The sequence below is a fragment of the Macaca mulatta genome, chromosome 9 (assembly GCF_049350105.2).
Source record: "Macaca mulatta isolate MMU2019108-1 chromosome 9, T2T-MMU8v2.0, whole genome shotgun sequence".
Taxonomy (NCBI): Eukaryota; Metazoa; Chordata; class Mammalia; order Primates; family Cercopithecidae; genus Macaca; species Macaca mulatta.
Window position 1 is genome coordinate 32,100,697 of NC_133414.1, and position 24,247 is coordinate 32,124,943.

The 24,247-nt window shown below is 45.9% G+C and overlaps 3 protein-coding genes across 3 annotated transcripts in view; 2 read left to right on the plus strand and 1 right to left on the minus strand.

Annotated features, from left to right (window-relative positions):
• Nucleotides 1-14,784, plus strand: part of LOC698300 (supervillin-like) — a 46,438-nt gene extending 31,654 nt beyond the window's left edge. The window contains 8 exon segments of the mRNA XM_077946160.1: nucleotides 584-739; nucleotides 2,039-2,175; nucleotides 2,782-2,929; nucleotides 3,058-3,203; nucleotides 4,741-4,916; nucleotides 8,184-8,328; nucleotides 9,092-9,368; nucleotides 14,471-14,784. Coding sequence (XP_077802286.1) covers nucleotides 584-739; nucleotides 2,039-2,175; nucleotides 2,782-2,929; nucleotides 3,058-3,203; nucleotides 4,741-4,916; nucleotides 8,184-8,328; nucleotides 9,092-9,368; nucleotides 14,471-14,652 — 1,367 coding nt within the window. The 3' untranslated portion in view covers nucleotides 14,653-14,784.
• Nucleotides 8,685-12,215, minus strand: LOC144331037 (uncharacterized). The gene is made up of 3 exons (XM_077945634.1): nucleotides 12,179-12,215; nucleotides 11,314-12,086; nucleotides 8,685-10,871 (listed from the first exon to the last, which is right to left on the minus strand). The coding sequence occupies exons 1-3, from the start codon at nucleotides 12,213-12,215 to the stop codon at nucleotides 10,599-10,601; spliced, it is 1,083 nt and encodes a 360-aa protein (XP_077801760.1). The 3' UTR covers nucleotides 8,685-10,598.
• Nucleotides 14,785-16,862: 2,078 nt separating the features above from the next.
• LOC114680580 (supervillin-like) lies at nucleotides 16,863-22,756 on the plus strand. Its single transcript, XM_077946162.1, has 3 exons — nucleotides 16,863-17,892; nucleotides 21,834-21,989; nucleotides 22,090-22,756. Exons 1-3 carry the CDS (start codon nucleotides 17,842-17,844, stop codon nucleotides 22,174-22,176), a joined length of 294 nt encoding a protein of 97 aa, XP_077802288.1. The 5' UTR covers nucleotides 16,863-17,841; the 3' UTR covers nucleotides 22,177-22,756.
• Nucleotides 22,757-24,247: the final 1,491 nt, after the last annotated feature.

Below are 24,247 nucleotides of genomic sequence, written 5' to 3' on the forward strand. Positions count from 1 at the left end.
CTGACCCATAGATGTTTGCACTGAAAACCCGACATCTTATAAATACAATCTTAACTATCTTAACTCTGAGAGCAGTAGACTTCAAGATAACGTCTAGTTGATCACTTTGCTTCAGCAAAAGATTAGAACCTAATCATCCCTTACAGAGTGCCTACTTTTTTTTTTTTTTAACATATAAAGGGTTTTGGTGAAAACTGTCTAACAGTCATCTGGCATCTGTACATTCGGGCATCTAAAAGTTGTTAGGATTTATAACAGCTTTCAGTGGAATTGCAACAAGTGAATCCAGCTCCTGGTTTTGTACTAAAGTGGCTGGTCCACATCATCACTCAATTCCTGTCCCTCTGCACAGCGCAGTGTGACACTTGTCAACAAGCAGTTTATATTTTCAATGCTGTATTTAATTCTTAACAAAGTGGTTAAGCACTGAATTGCACATTTAATCAAACTTGATTACGTTTTCCCTTTCAGGATTAACTTGAAAAGGCAAAGATGTTGAGTCAGTTGTGAATAATTTCTGACTGCAAATATTGTCACTGTAACTGAACCTCCTGCGTTGTCTTTCCTTATTCAACCCACCCAGTGTCTTCCAACTCCAACTTCTCAGAAGTCACCCTGGCGGGTTTAGCCAGTAAAAAAAACTTCAGCAATGTCAGCCTGCGGAGCGTCAACCTGACGGAACAGAACTCCAACAACAGCGCTGTGCCCTACAAGAGGCTGATGCTGTTGCAGATTAAAGGTATTTCAGAGCAGCCTGGCACGGTGACTCAGGGCCCGTGGTTTCTGTCTGGTCACATAAAGCTTCCTGACTGTGTAATTTATCGCCTGTGCCGGGAAGGGAACGCACGCTTTTTGAGAACCTACTGTGTGTTCCTTGCTATGCAACCTCCTGTCTCTTAAGCTTCCCCCAATCCCATGACATAGGAAGTATTCTGCCCATCATGGCTTCCAGAGGCAGGAATGTGTCTGGGGTCCCAGCAGCTACTGGGTGGCAGAGCTGGATTCGAACCCAGGTCCCCCCACTCCGGAATCCCAGCTTTTGCTCCTGGTGCCCCGTGCCCCACGTGGTGGCCAAACATCCATGCAGTTACCAGAGGTGCCCTACGTCATCAGAGGGGCTCTCTGCTCCCTGCCCAGTCCTCCCCGAGTCAGTACAGAACCGGGGAGGAAGACACAGCTTGGGGAAGGAATCAAGGAAAAGTGGATGCAGATGAAGCCCACCTGCCTTGCACTCCAGTGCCCTTCCTGTCCGTAGCCAGGGAGACTCCAAAGACGAACCAGGGGGCTCTGGGCCATGAGGAGGGAGACTCGGCTGCCTCTTGGCAGCCACTGTATAGATGAATCTTCCAGATGTGAATGGAGGAAATAGCCTCTCCCTCCGGGAGGGTTTCCCAAGTCTTTCTGCATGACCGCTGTCCCATTGTGTGTGTTTAAAAAGACCAGTGACAAGCTCAAATAACCGATCTCTGTCCTGAGTCCTAACCCAGAGACTACACGATCAGTGTAATTGTGGAAAGCTCAAAATCAACAAATATTTAGGAGAAGGTGTTGAAAGCCACAGAAGGTGGTGGCTCCATCCTTCCTGTTGAGAGGCCCCTAGGGTTCATAGTGGAAACTCCCCAGGGAAAGATCTGACCCTTCCTGAAGGCGTAGCTTCCCTTGCCTGGGCCACAGATGTAATTGGGTGCAGCAGGTGGCCAGGGGAGAGAAAGGCCCCCGGAGAAGAGTGAAGGAAGGAAGAGGAGCCTGTGCGCTCATCTCCCTGGAAGGGGGAGCCCTCATTAACCCACACACGTGACACTGATAATGGTCCTGAGAAGCGGGTGACATTTGGGAAAGCATGAACCACACAAGCAGCCACTAGTGCCATCATGATGCCCTTTCTAAATCCCGCTGCTGCCACCCTGGGCATGGGCACTCTTATCAGCAGACAAGACTCTTTAGAAGTGAAAGTGTCTGCAGCAGAGATGCTTCCAATGTGGGTGCGTCCTATCCCCGTTCTGTCTGGAAAGACGGTGATTGTCTGCCTTGTGTTCAGGAAGAAGACACGTGCAGACCAGGCTGGTGGAACCTCGAGCTTCGGCGCTCAACAGTGGGGACTGCTTCCTCCTGCTCTCTCCCCACTGCTGCTCCCTGTGGGTAGGAGAGTTTGCAAACGTCATAGAAAAGGCAAAGGTTGGTACCTGAAAAATAAAAATGCTTTAGCTAACCTCTCCTTTACACACCAGTGGAGTGTTCTTCCTGGCGTCAGTCGCAAAGCTTCTCAAACACCAGGTGTTGCATTCAAATGAGAAGGGATAGGTAGGATTTCTTGTCCTGAATGTCTCTCAAACAAGCCTTCATTACGTGTTTAAATGGAGTGTTTGAGGACTATGACCTACACCCAAGTGTTTAGGTCCTGGGTTTCTTCTTACTCCTGTGTAAAAAAGGAAGCGGCCCCCTTTAAAGTCCTTTATCCCAGGTAGCTGCGAAGTTCTGCCATAGACCTAGTGAATGAGACTGTCATGGGGTAAAGCCCAAAGAATGATGTTTTTTTAAAGCATCACATGTGACCTATTGAAGATGGAGAACTGTTGCTCTAAAGAATTGATACTCCCTGGTCTTTCAGTTACATTTTCTTGAGGTCATTGAAAATACCCAGTAACCAGCATCCACCCACACCCATGATCACAAGGCTTTCCTTGCAGGCACACACTGTTTCTCCCTCTGGTTTTGACACGTGCCACTCTGTCTAGCCAAGGGCTTCTCTACCCAGATAATTGTATTCCTTTCTTTTCTTAGGCCTCAGAACTTGCAGCTTTAATTCAGACAAAGAGGAAGTTTGATTGTAGAGCTACTTATATCTAAACCATCGAAGAAGGAATTGACATACACACTCATGCAGCCAAAGACTTCTGGAAGCTTCTGGGTGGCCAAACCAGTTACCAGTGTAAGACTTTATTGCACTTCAGAGATTGACAAGGCTTGAATCTGCTTTCTTCTCCCTTAGCTCATTCTTCTAAACCAGCTATTTTGCAACGTAAAACGTGATGCCCTCCTGTTGTTCTTATCCCCAAGCTGCTGGAGACCCAAAAGAAGATGAACTCTATGAAGCAGCCATAATAGAAACTAACTGCATTTACCATCTCATGGATGACAAATTTGTTCCTGATAACAACTACTGGGGGGAAATTCCAAAGTGCTCCCTTCTGCAACCCAAAGAGGTACAGCCCATGGGCTCTGCCCTTCAATGAGAAAGCACATTGAAAGCACTCAGCACAGGCTGCCCAATAAATTAGAGAGTAAGTGCCCAATAAAGGTTAGCCAGTGTCAGTACCCATTGTAGAACATTTACAGTTTTTTTAAAAGATTTTCTTTCTTTCTTTCTTTTTTTCTGAGACACAGTCTTGTTCTGTTGCCAGGCTGGAGTGCAGTGGCGAGATTTCGGCTCACTGCAACCTCCGCCTCCCTGCTTCAAGCGATTCTCCTGCCTCAGCCTCCTGAGTAGTTGGGACTACAGGTGCACGCCACCACGCCCAGCTAATTTTTGTATTTTTGGTAGAGACAGGGTTTCACTAAGTTGGCCAGGATGGGCTCGATCTCCTGACCTCGTGATCCACCCACCTCAGCCTTTCAAAGTGCTGGGATTACAGGTGTGAGCCACTGTGCCCAGCCAGAATATTTGTTATTTCAACCCATTACTGACACCTTAAATGCTAATATGGAATCCAGAATATTGTTCAAAGGTGGCATGGATCATTGAAAGCATCATAGGCAAAATGTAAATATTAGCCCTATCTCTTACATTTTGTATAAACATTAACTAGAATATTTTTCAGTCCTTAAGTTTGAGGAACAATAGATGCATATATATATATAATTTATGGATTTTTCAATTAATATGCTGTTTTTGTCCTATCACACCAGTAAATATTTATTAATTACATATATTTCCAGTACCATTAAGTATACTAAGTGTTGAGAAAGTGGAAGACACACAGGCCCTTAAGTTTTATTGGGTGGAAGAGTATTAAAAGGAATGTAATCTGGAGCAAGGTTGACTGTGTGATATGTATGGGCATTTACATGGAGGAAAAGTCACAGAAAAAGAAATCATCAGGAATAATTTTCAATAGAAAGTGAAATTGAGCCGAGTTTAGAGTTAAGCAAATTTGAATTGCTGGAAGTGAAGGGAGAAATCGAAAGAGTAAAACAAACTGTGAAAATAAGAAATAGCATTACATTCATGTATTCATTCAGCAAACACTTAGTAATCAATCCCTCCTGTATGTATTACTATGATCTAATCCCTGCCCTTAAGGATCTTGGAATTGTGTACAGGAGGGAAGACACCACTGGACCACGAGTGCCTGGCATATATGAAGTGGCCCCTATGTATATATTAATGAATGAGCACATGAGGGGGGAGGAATCGGGGAGAGAGGGAGGACGTCGACAGGACGATGTACCTAAAGAACTCTTGTGAATCACAAGTTGTTAGCAGTTTGAGAGTTCAGAGGTGGGAACATTATCTTGGCCACTTAGGACACTGGGAGGAGGAATCATGCCCCCAGGGCAGCGGCTGGCTTGGCGGGGCAGTGCCAGCTGAGATCTCCTGGCGTTTTTGTGTCTGCGTTGGTTGCCCCATTGGGATTTCTGTCTTCCTCCGTTTGAGTCGCTGTCAGCAGAGACCCTGTTGCTCCTGATTCAACTGTTGCATGTTCTTGAAGTTAACAAATTCTTTTGTGCCATTTCTCCCAGGTACTGGTGTTCGATTTTGGTAGTGAAGTTTACGTATGGCATGGGAAAGAAGTCACATTAGCACAACGAAAAATAGCATTTCAGCTGGCAAAGCACTTATGGAATGGAACCTTTGACTATGAGAACTGTGACATCAATCCCCTGGATCCTGGAGAATGCAATCCGCTTATCCCCAGGTACTCCTGCCGCCACCTGGGGACGGCTCCCCGAGCGAGCTGATTCCCTTCGATCCCTCCGTTCTCACCACAGTCCTCTACTCTCGCTCTTTATAGGGTTCAGTTTTCATAAACGGTTATATGCAGCGGACTCTGAATAGTCACAAAAGGAACGTTCTTTAACTTTTATCTAACTATTGTGGAAATATGGATGCTATAGTCTTCTGGAAGAGGTTTGTTACAGTTGATTTAATGAAATGAGCAAGAAAAGCTGCCAGTTCCCCTGCGGCGTCCCAGGTGCTGCTGTGGCAGACGAACAGCAATTGTTGAAACAAATGCATGCAGATCTGAAAGGCTTCCCGGGTCTGGAATTCAGCCATTGATCTGAAAGTGCAAAAGCAACATGCCTCCTTCTAATTTCATACCTTCCCAGCATCACCCTCAAATTCCAGGATTTATTTGGCAGCAGATGATGTTTATATCTTTATACCTTTGGGAAGGGAAGAGGGGGAGAAGATGGTATTTAAATTATGATTGCAATTTTAATATTCCCTGCATGTACTGGACTCTAAAGTCATTTTGGCAATTCAATAGAATATGTACAAACTCTGAAATTATGATTATGAAAAAAAGAATTCTTACATGCAAAGGATTGCTGTTGTTCTTTCAACTATTAGACCAAAAAAAAGTAGGTTTTTAAACTATGTGTGCCATTACAATAGATTGAAACCGATGAACCACCAAACAGCGTAGAATATTGGGCATCACACAACTGCATTTTAATGTTTTCCATTGAACTGGTATATGAATTTCAACTTTCCTGCCTAGGTTCCTGCTTTAAAATCCAATTATTGATTTCCTTATTAATTATTATAGAAATCATTAAAATTATGTCAATGTGGTAAGAAGTTTTAAAATCCTTGTTAAGCAAATGTACTAATGTTTAACATCAGTATGGTAACAACCGTTGTTTTAAGGACTGGAACTACAGCTCAAACGATTTTATTTGGTATAGCAAAGGAAAAAAAAACCAGGCTAAAGCATAAAATCTATGTGATGGCCAACTGTATTTAATAATGGCATAATCACAGATCTGGAAGTAGATGACGGAGCTCCTAACCCACTGGTTTTCAACATCTCTGAGACAGAATCACCTGAGGGGCCTTTAAAAAGATGCGTTTGCTCAGCCCAGCCCCAGAGATGTGTTTTCAATCCATGTGAGTTAGAGCTTACATGTCAATATGTCTTAAAAGCTCCCGGGGATTTTAAGATGCAGCCAGGATTACACACCCAGCCCTTCTTAGCAAACGAGGCTGAAACCACTGAGCCCAGTTCCAGCTATAAGTCAGGGAAGGGGGGAGAGAGACACACCTGGCTCCTGGCCCAGGTTCGTCCCCCTCACCCTGCAATCTGCCACGTGGCTTGCTCACGACGCTTCAAAACGTAAACGACAGATTCTAAAGCAGAAACCAAGAGCCCTTTCAATCATCGTCTTAGCAAGCCTGCAGAGTAGGACTGACATAAGAGACAGGCATTCAGATATTTTCTGATAAAGACCACAGCCTTTCAAGACCGCGTGCATTTTCTATAGGTGCTTATGTTTGGTTCGCGAAGTCCCACAAGAGCACGAGGTGGAAGTGTCTGTGTTCTACGATTTATCCGGCAGCTTTCTTTGAATCAGGCAGCCTTTTTGATGTGCCTCAGCTGTGACATCAGCAGCTGTGGTCTTGACCAAGCAGGAAGCCACTGAGGCAGTAGCACAGCAGGGCACGGGCAGCAGGGCTGGTTGCTCTAAGGGGTGGCTGCATCCCGGGCCGGATTCAAAACCGAAGATGGATGTGGAGGGATGAGATCGTGCATATTATTCCAGGGCTACGCCCCCCACAGCACGCGTATCTTCTCTACCTTTTCTTTTCTTTTATTTCTTTTTCTTTCTTTTTTAAAATTTTTAATTAATTAATTAATTTTTTTGAGACAGAGTCTCACTCTTGTCACCCAGGCTGGAATGCAATGGTGCTATCTTGGCTCACTGCAACCTCCACCTCCCGGGTTTAAGCGATTCTCCTGCCTCAGCCACCCGAGTAGCTGGGATTACAGGCACCCACCACCACGCCTGGCTAATTTTTTATTTTTGGTAGAGACAGGGTTTCACTGTGTTGGCCAGGCTGGTCTTGAACCCCTGACCTCAGGTGATTCACCCGCCTCGGCCTCCCAAACTGCTGGGATTACAGGCATAAGCTACCACACCCAGCCCTCAGCTCTACCTTTTTCTAAATTACCTGTGTTCTTGGGGACAGCGCAAATTCTGAAATCTCAAGCCCACACAAGACCTCCAGTTGGGGCTGTGCCATTTTCTTTCCTATTTCTCTGTGCTCTCCTCGTCTGCTGCCCTGGCCAGTCGCCTAGAAATAAGTGTACAAAAGGGCACTTCAAGAAAATGAAAGTGTGTTCATTTTAGTGACAGGAGAATCTCCGTACTCTGGAGAGCTTTGCTATAACATGAAATAAAATAGTGGAGAATTGTGGGGAGGGGAGCTACGTCTTTCCTACGTCTATTAATTAATTGGAGGGAAACTTGGTGAGCATTTGCAGGTGACTGGGTGGCATAGAGTAGATGACAAGTGAGGTTTGCCCGCAGCTCCTGCCATTGCCAAAATCTCCACCCAGCATGCCACCCCGAGGGCATTCCAAAGACAAGAATTTGCTAGAATGTGGCCAGGCACAGTGGCCCACACCTGTAGTCCCAGCACTTTGGGAGGCTGAGGTGGGAGGATCGCTTGAAGCCAGAAGTGCAAGACAGCCTGGGCAACATAATGAGACCTGGTCTCTATTAAAAAATCAGCCAAGCATGGTGGCACACATCTGCAGTTCCAACTGTTTGCAAGGCTGAAGCAGGAGGATCACTGCAGCCCAGGAGTTCGACGCTGCAGGGAACTGTGATTGTGCAATTGCACTTCAACCTGGGCAACAGAGCAAGACCTTATCTCAAAAAAAAGAAAAAAAAGACTTGCTAGATTATAAGAAAAGTCTAGTCCTGACATGGTTCATGTCACATTTAGGCACATCAAAAACTCCATGGACACAAAGCTTTGCAAGACTTCAGACTAAAATAACAAAATGTCATTATTTGGTAACATGCAGGAAAATAAACCATTTGTTCTATACACCACTTACGTGCTTTGAGATTTTTTCCAGTAGCCGCATGTGTTTTAGATTCCTTTGTTTAAGCTTGGCTTAATCTTGGTTCTTTTCCTGTCTGTTCTCCCAACCCCCACCCCCACCCTGCAGAAAAGGACAGGGGCGGCCCGACTGGGCGCTATTTGGGAGACTTACTGAACACAATGAGACGATTTTGTTCAAAGAGAAGTTTCTGGATTGGACAGAACTGAAGAGAGAGAATGAGAAGAACCCCAGGGAACTTGCCCAGCACAAGGTATTCCAGTGACCAAGTCTCAAACCTCAGGGCTTGGTTCGGGTCCCAACAAACGTGGCCTTGATGTAAAATGATCAAATCAGGATAGTTTGCATGGTCATCACCTCAGATGTATCATTTCTTTGTGGTGAGAACATTCAGATCTTCTCTTCTAGCTCTTTTGAAATATGCAATACAGTATTGGAAAACAGTCACCCCACTGTGCAGGAGAAAACCAGAGCTCATTCCTCCTCTCTCGTTGTCATTTTATACCCATTGGCCAACATCTCCCTATCCTCCCTCTCCCGTCTCCTTCCCACACCCCTTCCCCATAAAACAGATGCGTGTATCAACACATCAAATCATACTCATAATAATGTGTCAACTAAAATACTTTTTTAATTAAAAAAAAAAACCATGGACACACACACACACACACACACACACACACACACACACCCTTAAAGCTAAGAGGCCTTCCCAGGAATCACTGGTAGAACAGCAGACAGGCCTCCAATTCTAATCTGACTCCGGGAGGTGAAGAGTCTGGTTTGCACCCGTTCTCGGGCATCCATGCGCTGTTGTGGCAATGGGTGTTCAGACCTCCCAGAGTCTTTCTGGAAATGCAGCCTTTCCCTGACTGCAGTTAAACATCCGAGGATGAGATAGAGGATGGAAGCTGTATTTTTATGCTGTCCCAGGAACAGCTGAAGCAGCGTTGAGTGTGACAAGGAACGGCTGTGGAAACAGGCAACTGAACCGATGTCTTCATGTTCCCCTATAGGAAGACCCCAGGGCTGATGTCAAGCCGTACGATGTGACACGGATGGTGTCCATGCCCCAGACGACAGCAGGCACCATCCTGGACGGGGTGAACGTCGGCCGTGGCTATGGCCTGGTGGAAGGACATGACAGGAGGCAGTTTGAGATCACTAGCGTCTCCGTGGATGTCTGGCACATCCTAGAATTTGACTATAGCAGGCTCCCCAAACAGAGTATTGGGCAGTTCCACGAGGGGGATGCCTATGTGGTCAAGTGGAAGTTCATGGTGAGCACAGCAGGTTAGTGAACGCTCATGGTTTCTTCCAGCTGAAAGAGGTCGGCCCAGCAGCCCTGCAGGAGCCAGCTTCCCCAATGAGCCCTGTTGTGCTCACTGCTGGGTATGTGCAGTGGGGCACTGCAGTCATGTGCCTTTGAGAGCCACCTAGTAAACCACAGAGATGAAAAGAAGTAAGGCCGAATTCCTAACAACCTAGCATTGCCAAGGCCGCTGGTGTTCACCTATAGAAATTGAACTTGCACATCAAGTCTTCTCGGCTCCCTCTCTCTCTCCCCTGCTCCTGTCCCCAGAGCTTTTCTGGGAAACAGAAAAGCTCTAAATGATGGCCTCTAAATGATATTTCCCATGTGACTGTGTGCTGCTTCAATTAAAGTCGTTAAGTACAGCATATCTTCGTGATTTAAAGCTGGAACCAAATGGGCTGTAACATTATAGTAAATACACGCACGGAAGATTGATTTGAAAAGTGAAAGAGTCTGTTTCTCCTGAGACTGAGCGCACGCGTGGTGCTTTGTGGGTCTGGTGTAGTAAATGCAGAGTCTAAACTCTCCTCGGTTCCTGATGGTGACAGACCCCATTGCAAAACACTTGCCTGGATGCTCTGGAGAAATCACCCCTTTCCTTGCCAAGCAGGAGCCTTTCCCATAGCGCTCCTCACCCCTTCCCGTTTAGCATGCAGGTCACAGGTCTGTGATTTCAACTCAGAAGAGAGTTTTTTCGCCTCTTTACAGCCCCGTTGCTGTGCAGGTGTACCTGCCCCCGGGGCCACAGGAAGCACAGGCAGCTGTTTGCTTCAGAAAACTGCAGGCTCAGAACCACGTGATTTCTTTCCTGGCTTATATAAAATGCATCTGTTCATCAACTGACACCATTTCCTGAGCACCTACTCTATGGGAGACACTTTTTCTAGGGACCAAGTAACTATTTCAGATCCTGTCTCCAAGACAGTTATCCATGATGTAAAGCAAGTGCAGGAACAGCCAGCAGGCGGGCCTCGCTGAGTACATGGCCAATGGGGTTGTATGCTGTGCAGAGCCGGCTGTGGCCCAGAGGTCCCCCTGCCCCCTCAGGGCACGATGCGGGGGGGCTTTATCCTGCCTCTAGCTGAGTGCCTCCTGGGCTCCCTGAGACTTGTTCTGTTGTGATGCTAATTTCTCAGATGAGGAACAGGACCATAAGATCAGGGAACCTGCCTGAAGCCACACAGCTAGCAGGGAGCAGAGCCGGACACTCACACCCAGGCCTGCCTCTTTTCAAACCCAACTGTGCTGTTAACCCACTCTGCAGGCAGGGAGTCAGAGTGGGGCTCCAGCACAGGATGTGGGAAGCCATGAGTTTGGTTACAAGGATGGGCCGAAGAGCCCAGTGACCAGACCGTGGAGCAGGTCAGGGTTGAACCAGCGGCAAGGCGACTTGACGTTGAGCCGCTGAATGCATCAAACTTCAGGAGCTTCTTAAACAGCAGGAATGGGCTCTTCCAGGGCCCAGGCAGCTCCAGCCTCTCCTTCCAGGGAGTAGTGGGGTGTCAGACAAGGACCCCCAGTGGGAGGGACTCCCTTCCCTCCCACTCCCCTCCCCTCCCTTTCCCTTCCTTGACAGGGTCTAACTATGTTGCCCAGGCACGCACTTTCTTTCTTCGTTTCTTTCCTTCTTTTCTTCCTTTCTTCCCTCCCTCCTTCTCTCCCTCCCTCCCTCTCTTCCTCTGTCTCTTTCTCCCTCCCTCCCTCCTCTCTCTCTCCTTTCTTTCTTTCTTTCTTTCTCTTTCTTCTTTCTTTCCTTCCTTCTTTCTTTTTCTTTCTTTCCTTTCCCTTCCTTCCTTCCCTCCCTCCCTCCCTCCCTGCCTCCCTGCCCCTGTCTCTCTCTCTCTCTCTCTTTCTTTCTTTCTTTCTTTCTTTCTTTCTTTCTTTCCTTTCTTTCTTTCCTTTCTTTCTTTCTTGCAGACTTACAACTTTGGAAAAGTCCAGCTTTGGAGAATTAGGATAGAGCAGGGAGCGTTCAGATTCCAGACCATCCCTCCAGCAGCAGAAGCACAGCCCAATGGCACTTGCAGTCACTCTGTAGCCAACGCGGAAGCTCTGGCGCCTTGGTGACACTCGTCCGGCTCCTCTATCACTTGTGCCCACAAGAGCCACACCTGCAATCAGGACCGAGTCAGAGCTCAGGCAGCACTGCTGGGAGACGGTCAGCACACCTGCAATCAGGACCGAGTCAGAGCTCAGGCAGCACTGCTGGGAGACGGTCAGCACACCTGCAAACAGGACCGAGTCAGAGCTCAGGGAGCACTGCTGGGAGAGGGTCAGCACACCTGCAAACAGGACCGAGTCAGAGCTCAGGGAGCACTGCTGGGAGACGGTCAGCACACCTGCACACAGGACCGAGTCAGAGCTCAGGCAGCACTGCTGGGAGACGGTCAGCACACCTGCAAACAGGACCGAGTCAGAGCTCAGGGAGCACTGCTGGGAGAGGGTCAGCACACCTGCAATCAGGACCGAGTCAGAGCTCAGGCAGCACTGCTGGGAGAGGGTCAGCAAAAAGCAGCAGCTGCACAGGTGGTAGAGCCTCCGCTTGGCCGATGCTGGCCGGCCTGCTGGGGTCAGTGTCCTGGCCCGGCGCCTGCAGGGTAGGGTTGCTTGCACTCCAGCAGGGTCAGGGGACAGCTGCTCGAGGGGCCCAGGGATGCTGAGCCAGGCTCCTCCAGGGCACGATAGGGGTTTAATTTCTATAAATAGGTGGCTCTGGGGCAAGGATACTTAACCATAAGCAGTCTTCACACCTCTGTTTTCTGTTATTCCTAAATAGCACTACTGGTACCAAACTTATTCTTGAAACTGCTTTGATGGTGTAACATGTCCACACTTTATATATCTATTTATCTATCTATTTATTTATTTATTTATTTATTTATTTATTTACTTACTTACTTATTTAGAGACAGAGTCTCGCTCTCGCTCTGTCACCCAGGCTGGAGGGCAGTGGCGTGATCTCGGCTCACTGCAAGCTCCGTCTGCCAGGTTCACACCATTCTCCTGCCTCAGCCTCCCAAATAGCTGGGACTATAAGCATCCGCCACCACGCCCGGCTAATTTTTTGTATTTTGAGAGAAGCAGGGTTTCACCGTGTTAGCTAGGATGGTCTCAATCTCCTGACCTCGTGATCCATCTGCCTCAGCCTCCCAAAGTGCTGAGATTACAGGCATGAGCCATGGCACCAGGCCCTGTTTATTTATTTTGAGACAGAGTCTCGCTCTGTTGCCCAGGCTGGAGTGCAGTGGCGCAACCTTGACTCACTGCAACCTCTGTCTCCTGGGTTCAAGCAATTCTCCCTGCCTTGGCCTCCCGAGTAGCTGGGATTACAGGTGCCCGCCACCACGCCCCGTTAATTTTTGTATTACACTTTAAATTAGGCAACTGATCAAGGCTGTGAAAAGAATGGCTCCGGATCATGAGGTCAGGAAATCGAGACCATCCTGGCTAACACGGTGAAACCCTATCTCTACTAAAAATACAAAAAAAAAAAAGAAAAAGAAAAAGAAAAGGAAAAGAATGGCCCCATAAGTTCTTCCCACTAAAAATTGAATCTTTACATTGCTAAAATTAAAAATGAATACACATATGAAAAATGAATTTGTATATAGGACTACATTTCAATACGTGAAGAAAAACTCTTAACGAAAATTAGTGAAATGCCCATTTTGTAAAATATCTTTAAAGAAATAGAAGTCTAGGCTTGCACCTGTAACCCCTGAGTTTTGGGAAGCTGAGGTGGGAGGATCACTTAAGGCCAGGTGTTCAAGACTACTCTGGGCAGCATAGTAAAACCTCATCTGTACAAAAAATAAAAAAATCAGCCCAGTACAGTGGCATCTGCCTGTAGTCCCAGGGCTTTGGGAGGCTAAGCCAGGAGGATCCCTTGAGCCCAGGAGTTCAAGGCTACAGTGAGCTATGGTTATACCACTACACTCCAGCCCGAGCAGCAGAGCAAAACCCTGTCTCTAAAATAAAAATACTTTTAAAAAGAGATACAATTGTATTTTGGATATATACGGTCAAGTCTATTTAGAATGTTAGGACATGATATTGGTTATTTAAGTGTAAATGTGTATTTACACAATGTATTTGAGTGCTAAAAATGTCTAGGTCTTTATAAACTGTTATGCTCTATTTGAAACATGCCTTTCTTTCCCCAGTAATCTAGTTGGTGCAACACATTTTCACTACTTTGAGGAATAAGATTGCTAATCAAAGGCAAAATTTTTTGCTAAGTTAGCAGAAATTTCAGTTGAGTGGCTTCCAAATTAATTTTAGGTATTTATAATGTAGTCATTGATGGTTCCTATTTTATTTTGCCCTCTCGAAAACATACAAACTTAGCCAGTTCAGATCTACAGTGGATGGTAGGAAAGGCCATTTTTAGTGAAAATACTTTAAGAAATTATTAGAATCATTTATGGAACCTATGTTACAGATACTTTACCAAAGAAATGGCTGAAAACATCAAATAAATATGACCCCTGAACTTTTAGGAACTTAAATGAATTTTCTTCTTCCTTTCAAACCCCAATACAGTTGTAATGTTGGAAATGGGATTGAAGCTAGGAAAAATTGAGGTGATATAGAAGCAGAGACTCCAGTCTTTTTTGTTTGTTTGCTTGTTTGTTTGTTTTGTTACGGAGTCTCACTTTGTTGCCCAAGCTGGAGTGCAGTGGCCCGATCTTGGCTCACTGCAGCCTCCACCTCCTGGGTTCAAGTGATTCTCAGCCTCTTGAATAGCTGGGATTACAGGCATGTGCCACCATGCCCAGCTAATTTTTGTATTTTTAGCAGAGATGGGTTTCACCATGTTGGCCAGGCTGGTCTCAAACTCCTGACCTCAAATGATCAGCCCACCTCGACCTCCCAAAGTGGTGGGATTACAGGCATGAGCCACTGCACCTGGCCAGTTTTTACTATTACAATTTAACAGGTCTTCTACACCTCGAAGCTCAGATAAATTCTACCTGTTTCCACAATGCTTTGAATTATTTCTTATTTTACATTCATTCTTCATCTGGAATTTACTTTAATTCCTATGGTATCTTTAGCTTTGTTCTCTTTTCTTTCAAAGATCCTGGAAGTTTTAACTTCGCACCCCGCCTGTTCATCCTCAGCAGCTCCTCTGGGGATTTCGCGGCCACGGAGTTTGTGTACCCTGCCCGAGCCCCGTCTGTGGTCAGTTCCATGCCCTTCCTGCAGGAAGATCTGTACAGTGTGCCCCAGTCGGGTACCGCTTGCAGGCGGCAGCTATGACACACTGCTAAGCAGCTATGACACATTTCTGCTGCTAAGCAGCAGAAGACACACCTTCCATGTGCTTCTGCACACCCAGAACATATGCTTATCCTCACCCCTACACCAAAAGGAAGGAGGGTGAAATCAGCCACACATTATAGCATAAGAAACGAGGCTCAGTTACTTAAACCACCGAAAGACGTCAGCTAAGAACAGGTTGAGCACCACAGCGGCAGGCCTGGCGTCTCTATTCTTCTCCCAGCCTTGCTCTCAGTCTTGTTGCTGCATGGTCACTGGTCGACTGCCATTGCTCCAGCCATCATGTTTGCATTCAAGACAGAAAGAGAAAGAAGGGTGGTGGAAAAAAGGGAACTTAATAGCCACATCTCTCTCTTTAATCAGATAAAAAAGACGTTTTCCCAGAAATCCCCAGCAGACTTCTGCTTTTATCCCATTGGCCAGAGCTTGTCACATGGCCAACCCCAGCTGCAAGGGAGCCTGGGAAAGCAAATGGCAGGGGAGAAGAGTGTTGAGGTAACAGCTACATTAGCCAGTGAACGGGGTCTGCCATACCAAGTCTCCACAGCAGAGGCAAGACTCCAGCCCAGGTCTTCTGATCCCAAGGTCAGGGCTGTTTCCACCAGGCCACCACCTCAAGACAGAAACCTCTGTGCCCTCATTCTGGTTGGGAAAGTCACAATAGACTGGGCTTGACAGCCCGTCCCGCCCACCCTCCAGTGAAGCCAAGGTCAGCTGCTTCTCAGTTTGTGTTTGTTGCTTCTCACATTACAAGAGCCTGGAGCTGCAGCCAGGGACCTCACCTTGCACTGAGAGCCCAGGACACCACTGAAAGTTTGACCAGTGCACATGTCATGCTTGGAAAATCTTAGCCATCAGAAAGAGAGGCTGTGCCCACACCCTTCATCCTGGGGCTCAGGGCGGGTTATCAACCTCCACTGGGCTTCTAAAATGTGGCTTTCACAGAATCCTGAAACACATGCTGGGAAAGGACACACGGTGAGCCGACCAGCAACAGTGAGAGGCGTTTTGCCTCGTGGAGTAAGAGTCAGGCTGACAATTTGAGGAGGAGAAAAAGTTAGGATGAAAAGGCAGTAGAACAATTTTGATTTTTATTTCATTTTATATTTTTTAGAGGCAAGGTCTCACTCTGTCATCCAGGCTGAAGTGCAGTGGTGCAATCATGGCTCACTGCAGCCTCAAACTCCTGGGCTCAAATGATCCTCCCTCCTTAGCTTCCTGAGTAGCTGAGACTACATGCATGCACCACCATACCTGGCTAATTTTTTTTTTCCTTTTTGTAGAGATAGGGTCTCATCATGTTGCCCAGGCTGGTCTTCAACCTCTGGGCTCAAGCAATCCTTCCTCCTCAGCCTCCCAAAGCACTGGGATTACCAGCATGAGCCACCACTCCTGGCCACAGTTTTGATGTTTAAAGCCCATTTCTCTGTAAGAGAACCATGAGCTCACCTCACCGCTAAGCAGTCACGCGCAGGGCAGGAACGCCTCTGACCTGTCTGCCGTGAGATGTGTGCTCCAGTGTTGATTGTGCTCTTTGGAGATACGTGGTGCTAACAGCCCCTTGAGTGGCACATGCATTATCCCTTCCACTCTTAGCACAGTCCTGCCAGTATCCAGAAGGGCCAGGAGCTTGAGCTGGGGCAAAGGGAGGAGGACCTGGAGGACGAGGAATGAAAGAGACTAACTCCTTGACGCCACCTTTCTCTGCCTAGAGGCTTCTCCCAGTTGACCTTTCAAAGGGCTGGGGTGTCCTGGGTTTCTGTTTGCCTCTTTGCCCCTGGTTTGACGGCCAAGGGGGTTTCCCCCATGACACAGCAGCGGGGAGGAACAGCATCCACTAGGTTTGGGGAGGAGTGAGCTGGAAGTGTCCGTGAAGGAGCTCCTGACGGTCGGGGTCTGTCCCTGCCCTCACAGTGCTTTTCCCTGTTGACAATCACCACGAGGTGTACCTCTGGCAAGGCTGGTGGCCCATCGAGAACAAGATCACTGGTTCTGCCCGCATCTGCCCTGCCTCTGACCGGAAGAGCACGATGGAGACCGTACTCCAGTACTGCAAAGAAGAGGCCTCGCCAGCAGCTCCCCGGAGCCCTAGACCCTCTTTCTCTTCTGCATGGGTCAGCCAGTGTCTATAAAGCCTGGCAGGTGGTAATGAAACCCATTTTTCCCCCCTTTAATTTTTTTGAGATTTATTAATTTTTAGATTAGTGCATTCTCAGCTGCCAGCATGAAGAACAACTAGTTTTTCTCTCTGGTATTATGAGGCCATCTGACATGTTACCCTCAAGGATAAAGGCTATATTGTGGAACGCCCCAGGCAGATTAAAACCCTGTTGTACTCCGGGTTGATCACGCTGAGAGACAAGTTGGCCTCTGCCATGTACATTATCTGCAACCACTACCATGCTGTTGGAGAATGAAAGTCTCCCCCAAATGGTGAATGGCCATTGCCAACCTTTTTATTATTTATTATTATTTTTAGTATTACATCCTAAAAGTAAGTTTGTAGTTTTTCATATACCATCCACATGAAATTTCTGGTCCTTTATGTAAAGTGAAAATACCAGTAATTAATATCACATTTTTATGGTTTCATTGATACTATTAGTTTAACATCACTGAGTATGTGCAATTGATTCTCTTCCTGAAGAACTGTTCAACAATAAATAACATATGAAACCTTCCACCCAATGTTATAGTAAACGTAGATGTATAAGATGCTGTCGTTCGCTGTCAGCCATATTGGAGTTAATCCCGTGGTAGGAAGGCAGAGGGAAGCCGCTACAGTGAATTCAGGAGGAAGAAAATGCTCCAGCCAGAAGCTGCAGACAGAGGAGCTCTCCCTTCCAGGAATACAGAGCGTTTTGTTAGGTTCAAGAAGTATAGACTCAGGTTGATTATAGGTCACAATTGTAGTCAGAGGCATGAAACTAACATCTTATATAAACATTATCCATGTGTTGTTATGAACTACTCGTAACTTGCATTTTAAGCATGAAGTCATGAGTTCTGACAAAGAAGAAAAGATTTCAAGGGAAATCAGTGAAAGACAGGGTCTCCCTTGGGCCTACTGACATTTTGTTCTGTGTAACTACAGGGAAAAATCTCAAGAAATCACCCCCCAAGTCTTACCTTATCTATGCTGGCCTGGAGCCCCTGACATTCACGAATATGTTTCCCAGCTGGGAGCACAGAGAGGACATTGCTGAGATCACAGAGATGGTGAGCACGCTTTCCTGCCCTGTGAAGGTGGCTCTTGCGCCTTTTGGATTGTGGGTTGACTTTACTTTGGGGAGAGCATCCAGTTGCACTGTCAAAGTGGGAAAATATTTTTTATTTTGCAACATGATAACATGTCATAGAATTCGCTTAGGAAGAAGAGAAGTCTAACGGGAAATCAATTGAACTATTTTAGTAATTTTCTACACAGTGTACCCAAATTTTAAAAACTTAAAAGCAAAGGTGAGTTTAATCATGCTGACTATATATGTACATAAAAGCTGCGAACTCTTCATTCTGTTTGCCAAGAACCTGTTGCTTGGCATCGCTTGTCTCCAGTGTCCATGTGATGTGCAACCAAACCCTTATGTTTCAGACGTTAACCTTGTGTAGAGGAGACACAAACAAAATCTGATGAATTAGTGTGTTCAGATAACTGAATGAATGGATGTACTGCGACTCACTTATGAGAAGATATCACTCAACATCTCATTCATGTTGTCTTTTATGAGACCACCTGATACTTCCACATGAGCCATTTATCATAACTTCTATCTACTGAAATATATTGTTATCCAGAATGTTTTCCAACCACACAGAAAAGAAGTTACCTATAATGATGTTGAATTTCTTATTGATGAGCTATTAGCATTGCTAGGAATAGCAGTTCCGAGGATTTGTTTTGGTTTGATGGGAGATGGTGTTTTTCCGTTTTGATTTTTTTTTTTTTTTTACCATGTAGGAGAGTTGCTTTGATTGGGGAAATGATCCAAGTGTATTTTGTTGTCTCAAATTTGTGTCTCTGACTGACTAAAATTAGGCTGTTTTACAGCAGGGAAGAAATGTAACCATGTGTGGGAAAACAGGAATGAAGGAGGGTTGAGGAAGAGGAGGTGGTCAACAGGAAGCAGGGAGTCAGTTGGGCATCATGAAGGGTGAGGGGCCTGGTAAGCTTCCATTTTTTCTTTTCTCTTCCAGCCCAGGCTGGAGTGCAGTACCACAATCACAGCTCACTGCAGCCTCCACCTTCCAGGCTCAATCAATGCTCCCAGATCAGCCTCCCAAGTAGCTGGGACTACAAGCACACACAATGCCCAGCTAAGTTTGTATTTTCAGTGAGGTTTTGCCATGTTGTTCAGGCTGGTCTTGAACTCCTGGGCTCAAGCCATTTGTTGGCCTCAGCCTTCCAACGTACTAGGATTACAGGCTGGCTTTCCAAAGTGCTAGGATTACACTGTTGGCTTTCTGATACTCTCAGAGAGGCCTGATGGTTGATTTCCTGAGAAAGTAACTCAGATAAGACAAATATAACTTTCTCAAGTTTCAAAACTGGGATAGTCAAATTTTTGATGTTTATTCGAAGAAACCATAAACATCAGCTCTGTGGGACAGTTTAGCCAGTTTCAGAAGGAGGTAACTCACCATTCTCTCTCTGTATTCACTATAGATCCTGAGGGTTGGCAACGGGGCTGTTTACTGTTGTGCGGGCCCATGGGATTCCAGCCAGAAAAGAGTCGTGCTTCCCATGCCAGCAAGTTATACAAATAATTAACACTCACCAAGTGCTGATTCTGCACTAGGCATAACTCCAAGCACTTTACACTGATTCTCTCGTTTAATTATCACAACAGTTCATCAAGATCTATCTTCTTCTTATTCCCATTTTACTGGCGTGGGAGCAGAGGCACAGAAACGTGAAGTGACTTTCAGGGAGTAGAAAAGTCAGTACTCAGATGCAGGCAGGATCACTCAAACACCTGCCTTCGTCTCGCTTTTTTTGAGACAAGGGCTTGCTGTGTCACCCAGGCTGGAGTATACTGATGCCATCATGGCTCATTGCAGCCTGGAACTTCCGGGTTAAAACCATCCCCCTGCCTCAGCCCCCTGAGTAGCTGGGACTATAGGTGTGCACTACCATGCCCAGCTGATTTTTGTATTTTTTGTAGAGATGGGGGGTCTCACTATGTTGCCCAGGCTGGTCTCAAACTCCTGGGCTCAAGCAATCTCCTGCCTTGGCCTCCCAAAGTACAGGGATTATAGGCATGAGCCACCATGCCCAGCCCAAAACCTGCCTGTTGACCAGTAGTCCCCCCATATATTTGTGATTTGGGCAACAGCTATTAGTCATGCATTCCCATCATCTACCCACCCAAAAAGAGAGAAGCCAATCTGGGGTCCCAAGTTTAATGGAGGAAGAGAATTTACCCAGAATAGCTTGTTCAGATTAAATTCACACAATGGTTTAAAAGCAAACTTGATTCTACTCCAAAATATTCTGGATGCACTTTCTGACCTTCTTTTTCTATTGTGGATTAAGAAGGTGCTGAGGCGGGCGGATCATGAGGTCAGGAGATCGAGACCATCCTGGCCAACATGGTGAAACCCTGTCTCTACTAAAACACAAAAAATTAGCCAGGCGTGGCGGTTCACGCCTGTAGTCCCAGCTACTAAGGGGGCTGAGACAGGGGAATCACTTGAACCTGGGAGGCGGAGATTGCCGAGATCGCGCCACTGCACTCCAGCCTGGCGACAGAGCAAGACTCTGTCTCAAAACAAAGAAAAAACAAGAAAAAAAATAAATGAGGCCGGGGAGGGGAGGAGGGTGTGATTTCTTTTCAGTTTAATTATTTTAAAAATATTTTTAGGCCGGGCGCGGTGGCTCAAGCCTGTAATCCCAGCACTTTGGGAGGCCGAGACGGGCGGATCACAAGGTCAGGAGATCGAGACCATCCTGGCTAACACGGCGAAACCCCGTCTCTACTAAAAACACAAAAAATTAGCCGGGCGAGGTGGCGGCGCCTGTGGTCCCAGCTACTCGGGAGGCTGAGGCAGGAGAATGGCGGGAACCCGGGAGGCAGAGCTTGCAGTGAGCTGAGATCTGGCCACTGCACTCCAGCCTGGGCGACAGAGCAAGACTCCGTCTCAAAAAAAAAAAAAAAAAAAAAAAAAAAAAAAAAAATATTTTTAAACAAATTCCATTATTTGGAGGTCTCTGGTGTTTAGACGTAAAATTTACTAATCTTAGTCTGTAATTCACTCATGGTGAACATTTTTCCAGTGGCAGTCCTGAGATAAGATTTGTTTGAAACTCTGTGATAAGTTGAGAAAACATCTAAAAGTCAGAGAAACAAGATTCCATCTCTACAAAATATTTTTAAAGTGTATTAGGCGAGCATGGTGGCATGCATCTGCAGGCCCAGCTACTCAGGAGGCTGAGGTGGGAGGATCACTTGAGCCTAGGAGTTCAAGGCTATGGTGAACTATGATTGCACCACTGCACTCCAGCCTGGTGACAGAACGAGATACTGTCTCTAAAAAATAATAATAATAAAAAGGGGCCAAATGCAGTGGTTCACACCTGTAATCCCAGCGCATTATCAGGCTGAGGTGGGAGGATCACTTGAGGCCAAGAGTTTGAGACCAGCCTGGGCAACAGAGCAAGAGGGGAGGGGAGGGGAGGGGAGCGGAGGGGAGGGAAGGGGAGAGGAAGGGAGGAGGAAGGAAGGAAAGAAGGAAGGAAGGAAGGAAGGAAGGAAGGAAGGAAGGAAGGAAGGAGAAAGAAGAAAGAATTAACCGGACATGGTGATGCACATGTGTAGTTCCTACTACTTGGGAGGCTAAGGCAGGAGAACCGCTTAAGTGCAGGAGTTCGAGGCTGCAGCGAGCTGTGATAGTGCCACTGAACTCCAGCCTGGATAACAGAGACCTTGTCTCCAAAATATTTTTTTTATTTAAAATTTAAAAATTAAAAAAATTAAAACTCAAGGCAACTGCAGGGCTTTGGGCAATCCCTTATCTTTCAGAGCCATTTCCTCCTCAGTGGTGTGGAGCCATGCATCCTCAGGCTGTGTGCAGATGGCACAGGGCTGTGTTTGCAAGCACTTAATGAAACAAGTTCAAATGTAGGACACAAGCTCTCCGCTCTGCCCCCTCCTCTTCTCTAGGACACGGAAGTTTCCAATCAGATCACCCTCGTGGAAGACGTCTTAGCCAAGCTCTGTAAAACCATTTATCTGCTGGCCGACCTCCTGGCCAGGCCACTCCCGGAGGGGGTCGATCCTCTGAAGCTTGAGATCTATCTCACCGATGAAGACTTTGAGGTAAGCAGTTCTTCCGGTGGGGTGGGGACGGGAGTAAAACAACACATGCATGCCTGGCTCCTTTCACTGAGCCGCGGGGCGCTTCTCCCAATGTTTCCAGTTTGCACTAGACATGACAAGGAAAGAATACAATGCCCTGCCCTCCTGGAAGCAGGTGAACCTGAAGAAAACAGGAGGCCTGTTCTGAGTGGGGAGACGCCACAGGAACCTCGGAGTCACGTCCAATACCATCACACCAGGGAAATGGGTATATATTTTTGGATTGGTGGGGTTTTTTTTGTTTTTTGTTTTTTGTTTTTTGTTTTTTTTGAGACGGAGTCTCGCTGTGTCTCCCAGGCTGGAGTGCAGTGGCGTGATCTCGGCTCACTGCAAGCTCCGCCTCCCGGGTTCACGCCATTCTCCCGCCTCAGCCTCCCAAGTAGCTGAGACTACAGGCGCCCGCCACCACGCCCGGCTAGTTTTTTGTATTTTTAGTAGAGATGGGGTTTCACCATGTTAGCCAGGATAGTCTCGATCTCCTGACCTCGTGATCCACCCGCCTCGGCCTCCCAAAGTGCTGGGATTACAGGCTTGAGCCACCGCGCCCGGCCATGGACTGGTGTTTTCCACAAAGTATTTTTCAATCAGAGTTTTCAGAACCTGACATTGTTAAAGATACTACTTGTCTGGGAGTTGTGTATTTTGTAAACGTTCAAGGGAACTATTTGGGAACTTCTTTCCACCATTCAGCAGGTTATCAGAATTAATAAAAGTATGTTATGTGCACTTAAGCCGCAGCTGCTGTAGATAGCACTGTGTTCTTGTTCCAATTAAGCAATGCTTTTTTCTTTTTTCTTTTTTTTTGGAAGCAGTTCTCTTTATAAAGTGTTATTTTGATAGTTTGTGGATTCTAAAATATATGTATACTTATAGAAACACCATAAAAGTCAAGTAAGTATTTAACAAAGCAGTAAGTATTCGTTCACTTTCAAGATTTTTTTTTAATGTCAAAATAATATGAAAAGGTAGATGGAGTTGCTTCTGTTGAATTAGCTCTGCCACCAATGCGTATCTTCATACACGTTTGGAAACGTTTCCTGCAGCATTAGGTATGACTTGTTCTGAGTACTGCTTCCAGTGCTAAAATGAACAAAGAATTTGTACTTAATGGCATGGACTCTGGAGAATCTATGCGAATCAGCCTTTCTACCTTAATATCTCCCCCGAAATGTATAGTGCCTTGTTTGATGTACAGTTTCTATACAGAACAGTTTGCTCTGCGTCTTTGATGATGGTTTGGAACATTATCTACGATTTTACTCTCAAATAGTCAAAATAAAAACATCTCAATTTCTAATACCTCTTATAAACAGTACACATTATTTTGTGATACAGGACTTTTGTCTTGTGCTTTTGGAAATAATAGCATCAGAATAAACACAATAAACACAACAATTAATTGATGGGTTCATATTCAATTCCAAGCATGTTCCTTTCTGGAAATTTTTTTTTTTTTTTTTTTTGGTAAATGTTAACCTAGCACCAATATTGTATCATTAAATATTAATGGCTATACATTTGAATTTAGTTTAGGGCAAGATTTTATACAAGGTCATAAGATTAAATAAAGAGCTATTTGCCCCGTAAAATTAGTACTCAGTACTATATTGCAGACATATTTTTGCAAATCATCATTCAACAGAAGTTCTTTTCCTTTTGCTTTTTTTTTTTTTTTTTTTTTTTTGAGATGGAATCACACTTTTGTTGCCCAGACTGGAGTGCAATGGCACCATCTCAGCTCGTTGCAACCTCTGCCTCCCGAGTTCAAGCAATTCTCCTGCCTCAGTCTCCTGAGTAGCTGGAACTACAGATGCCCACCACCACGCTTGGCTAATTTTTTGTATTTTTAGTAGAGACGGGGTTTCACCACGTTGGCCAGACTGGACTCGAACTCCTGACCTCAAGTGATCCACCCTCCTTGGCCTTCCAAAGTTCTGGGATTACAGGCTTGAGCCACTGCACCTAGCCTCAACAGAAGTTCTTTACCCCACAACTCTATCTACATTTCAATTTCAAGATCTCAGTGCCTTAAAAAAAAAAAGTATGTGGATAAGACGTCTAGAAAACTTAAAAATGAGTTAGAAAACTCTAACGTTAGAAAACGAGCGTATATGTTCTTAAAATACAAATTCATGGGTTTGAAGGTATTCTGTAGGCCTATTATGAGTTGTTACAGCCCTTCCTTATTCTCTGTTAGCCTAAGTTTAACACATTCCATC

Excerpts from the sequence above, each read along its gene's own strand:
- LOC144331037 (XM_077945634.1), bottom strand. The coding sequence starts at position 12,215 with ATGTTACACCATCAAAGCAGTTTCAAGAATAAGTTTG. Across the intron at positions 12,087-12,178 it reads CAGTTTCAAGAATAAGTTTG|AAATTAAACCCCTATCGTGC; the intron begins GTACCAGTAGTG and ends ACCTATTTATAG. Across the intron at positions 10,872-11,313 it reads AGCTGGACTTTTCCAAAGTT|GAGAGGCTGGAGCTGCCTGG; the intron begins GTAAGTCTGCAA and ends ACTCCCTGGAAG.
- LOC114680580 (XM_077946162.1), top strand. The coding sequence starts at position 17,842 with ATGTTTCCCAGCTGGGAGCACAGAGAGGACATTGCTGAGATCACAGAG. Across the intron at positions 17,893-21,833 it reads TTGCTGAGATCACAGAGATG|GACACGGAAGTTTCCAATCA; the intron begins GTGAGCACGCTT and ends CCTCTTCTCTAG. Across the intron at positions 21,990-22,089 it reads TCACCGATGAAGACTTTGAG|TTTGCACTAGACATGACAAG; the intron begins GTAAGCAGTTCT and ends CAATGTTTCCAG.